General features: G+C 55.2%; 1 protein-coding gene across 1 annotated transcript in view; it reads left to right on the top strand.

The window, feature by feature from the left end:
• LOC102767518 (galactoside 2-alpha-L-fucosyltransferase 2-like) overlaps window positions 1-813 on the top strand; it is a 1,458-nt gene extending 645 nt beyond the window's left edge. Inside the window, exon 2 of the mRNA XM_015567962.1 lies at window positions 3-813. Coding sequence (XP_015423448.1) covers window positions 3-362 — 360 coding nt within the window. The 3' untranslated portion in view covers window positions 363-813. The remainder of the gene's footprint in view (window positions 1-2) is intronic.
• The last annotated feature ends 3,145 nt before the right edge of the window (window positions 814-3,958 follow it).

Below are 3,958 nucleotides of genomic sequence, written 5' to 3' on the forward strand. Positions count from 1 at the left end.
CCCTGGACTGGTTCCGGGCCCGCCACCCCGCCCCCGTCTTCGTGGTCACCAGCGATGACATGGCCTGGTGCCGGCGGAACATCAACAGCTCCCTCGGGGACGTGGTGTTCGCGGGCAACGGTCGCCAGGGCTCCCCCGCCAAGGACTTCGCGCTGCTCATGCAGTGCAACCACACCGTCTTCACCGTGGGCACCTTCGGGGTCTGGGCCGCCTACCTTGCAGGAGGGGACGCCGTCTACCTGGCCAACTTCACCCTGCCCCACTCCCGCTTCCGCACGATCTTCAAGCCACAGGCGGCCTTCCTGCCCCAGTGGGTGGGCATCGCCGCCAACCTTGGGCCTGCCGGAGAAAACAGCCCCTAGCCCTGTACGTGTCCCTCCCTCATCCTCGGGGGACAGGCAGTGTATGGGGTCCAGCACAGGGGCTCAGGATTGGCCCCCCAAGTTTGAATCCAGGCTGCTCTGCTTCTCGGCTGGGTGACCTCGAACAAGCGACTTAACCTCTCTGTGCCTTGGAGTGCCGCCTGGAAAATGGATGAAATACAGAAGCTACCTCGGCAGCCGCTCCTGAGAACTCGGTTCATTTAGAGCCTGGAAACGTGGTGAGTGCTAGCGGCCCAGGAGATGGGAGCCGAGTTTTGCTCTCTCCTCTGCGGCTCTGGGAGCACAGAGGCCAGATATTTTGCCCTTGCCTCCTGGGAGGGTTTGGCGATGAAGCCATCCCTGCTCTCAACTAAAGGGGAGTGGGTGTTTTTGGCAGCTAAGAATTCAGGCTTTGGGTTTAATGGGGCCTTATGAAAACACACTAGAGGCCTGGTGCACCACATTCGTGCACTGCCGGGGGGGGCGGGGGGAGAGAATCCCTCAGCCTGGCCTGTGCCCTTTAGCAGCCTGGGAGCCCTCGGGGGATGTCCAACTGACGGCTTAGGCCCGCAGTCGGACATCCTTAAAGCTGCTGTGGAGGCAGGAGAGGCTCCTGCCGCCTCTGCGCTCACCCAGCTTCTAGCTGAGCAGCACTTCCCCTGTGGGAGCGCACTGACCACCAGGGGGCAGCTCCTGCATTGAGCGTCTGCCCCTAGTGGTCAGTGCACGTCATAGTGGCCCGTTGTTCTGCCATTCAGTGGATTTGCATATTAGCCTTTTATTATGAAAAGACATGAGAGAAAACAGGATTTGAGGGGCTGAATCTCAGGGAGATGAAAAGACAGAGGAAACAGGATTTGAGGGGCTGAATCTCAGGGAGATACCCTTGGTGGCGAGGGAGTCCCCTGAATTGGGGGTGGGGAGGGCCTCACAGCGATGGCAGGACTCAGGCAGGACCAGGCCTGGAGCTGCAGCAGCAAAGACACCCGCATCCACAGGTCACAAAAGCAGCGGGGGGATGCCGTCCACCTGGCTCTCATGCGGGAGTGGGCACGGGGCAGGGTGAAGGTGCCCAGGTGGACGGCGTCCCCTCCTGCGAGGTAGGTCCACAGAGACCCAGAGGGCCACGGAGACCATGGCCAGGTCAGCGGTTGCTGTGTGCACAGGTGACCTCCCCCTCCCCCCTGGGCACTACTGTGCCCAGGACTTCATCCACTCTGAGAAACGCCAGTATGGACCAAGGTTGAATATAATGATGATTGGTTTTCTGTGTTCAGTGTGTTTTGAAGTGTGGAGATAACGGTCTTTATTGGTGTAATTCTCCTTTTTGGATATTAAAGAAAAACCTCTTAACAACAATCATTTATACTCATTTAAAATTTCCACCGAACAGGTGCCCTGGTTTAGAAAGCATTTAGATCACATCTCTTTCCTGTTTTAAGTGCTTTTCAAGTGTCTTATTTCTTTGAATCCCCATTTTGTGCATATGTCTGAGGAGGGCACCTCTCCTTTCGTGTATTAATAATATTGCAGCTCCCCAGAGCCATTCTGGGCCTCAGTCTGCTTGCTTGAGTCTTTGATGGCATCGTCATGGTATGGGGCCGACAATGAAGGAAGCAGGAGGAGGGTTGGGGAGGGGTGGGGGGAGTGGAGAGGGAGGCCCTGTATTAGCTATCTATTACTGCGTAACAAATAACCCCAAACCCAGTAGCATAGAATGACAGTAATTCTTGGTTATTTCTTATTGTTTCTGGGGGTCAGGAGTGTGGGAGGGGCTTAGATGGATGATTCCGTTTGGGATGCCCAGTGAGGTTGCCCTTAGGTGCCAGCCAGAGCTGCTGTCATCTGAAGGCTTGACCGGGGCCGGGGGATCCCTTCTCACGGCTGGCAGTTGGTGCTGGCTCTCGCTCTCGGTCACATCCTCTTGGTGTGAGCCTCCGTGGGGCTGTTTGAGTGTCTTCACCGCATGGCGCTGGGTTCCGCCAGAGAGAGAAACCCAAGAGGCCAAGGTAGAAACTGTGGTGCCTTTTGCAACCGAGCCTCACCTAGTCACACACTGTTACTCCGTCTTACGCTATTGATCACACAGGCAGTGATTCTCCTTGGGAGGGGACTACACAAGGGCGTGAAGACCAGGAAGCAGGGATCCTTGAGGGCCATCTGGGGGCTGCCATGACAAAGTACCACCGAGTGGAGGGTTGAAACCACAGAAATTTATGTTCTCACCATCTGGAGGCTGGAAGTCCAAGATCAGGGTGTCAGTGGGGTTATTTCCTCTGAGGCTAAGAGGGAGGGTGTGCCCCAGGCCTCTCTCCTTGGCTTATGGATGCCAAGTTGTCCCTGTTTTACATCTTCCCCCTGTACACGCCTGTGTCCTGATCTCTTCTTCTTAGAAGAGCACCAGTCATAATGGATTAGGGCCACCTAAGGAGTTCATCTTAATTTAAATTTGAAGTTTTTTAAATTTCTTTTTTTATTTGAGAGAGAGAGAGAGAGAAATATTGATTTGTTGTCCCACTTATTTATTAATTCATTCATTGATTCTTTTTTCAAAAATCTTTGTATTGATTTCAGAGAGGAAGGGCGAGGGAGAGAAAGAGAGAGGAACCTCAGTGATGAGAGAGAATCACTGATCGGCTGCCTCCTGCACGGCCTACACTGGGTGTCAAGCCCACAACCCGGGCATGTAGTGGGAATCGAACCGTGGCCTCCTGGGTCATAGATTGATGCTCAACCGCAGAGCCATGCTGGCCAGGCAATGGTGGATTCTTGTATGTGACCTGACTGGGGATCTAACCCGCAACCTTGGCATATCAGGATGATGCTCCAACCCACTGAGCTACCTGGCCAGGGCCTGACTTCATTTTAATTTAATCACACCTATAACAATTCTGTCCCCAAATGTGGTCCCAGGCTGAGGTCCTGGGGGTCAGGAAACAATTCAGCCCGTAACAGCTGGTCCTACAGGCTCCCACCTCCACGCCCAGCCCTCCCCCAACAGTCGGACTGGCTTCACTCCCCTTCCTTTTCCCTCCATTCCCAGCTCCTCGGATGACTGACCTTAGCCAGAGTCTTTCCCCAAATTATCCCTTTTGGAGAGAGACTCAAGCCAGAAGGAGAGAGGACCCGCAGTCCTCAGCCTGGCCCTCGGTCAAGTTCAAATGCAACAGTGTTGGTGTACAGACGTGGATGGCAGCTGTCCCTCACATTCCAATGAAATATTTGTGGGGTCCCTTCCTGTCAGGCAAGTCTCTACTCCGACTTTCTCCGCCCTGCTCTGTGCCTGGCGGGCTGTCTGATGGACCACGTGCTGTGGGCCGAACGTTTGTGTCCGCCCCACATCCACAGGCTGGAGCCCCAATCCCCAGTGGGGCCTTCGGGAGATGATGTGCGGGTAGAGCCTCGTCAGTGGGACTGGTGCCCTTATAGACACACAGCCCGCTGGCATGGCTCCGCGGCTGAGCGTCGACCTACGAATCAGGTCACAGTTCAGTTCCCGGTCAGGGCACGTGCCCACGTTTCCGGCTCAATCCCCAGCGGGGGGTGTGCAGGAGGGAGCCGATCAATGATTCTCTCTCATTATTGATGTTTCTATC

The sequence above is a fragment of the Myotis davidii genome, unplaced genomic scaffold (genome assembly GCF_000327345.1).
Source record: "Myotis davidii unplaced genomic scaffold, ASM32734v1 scaffold464, whole genome shotgun sequence".
In the NCBI taxonomy this organism is placed as follows: Eukaryota; Metazoa; Chordata; class Mammalia; order Chiroptera; family Vespertilionidae; genus Myotis; species Myotis davidii.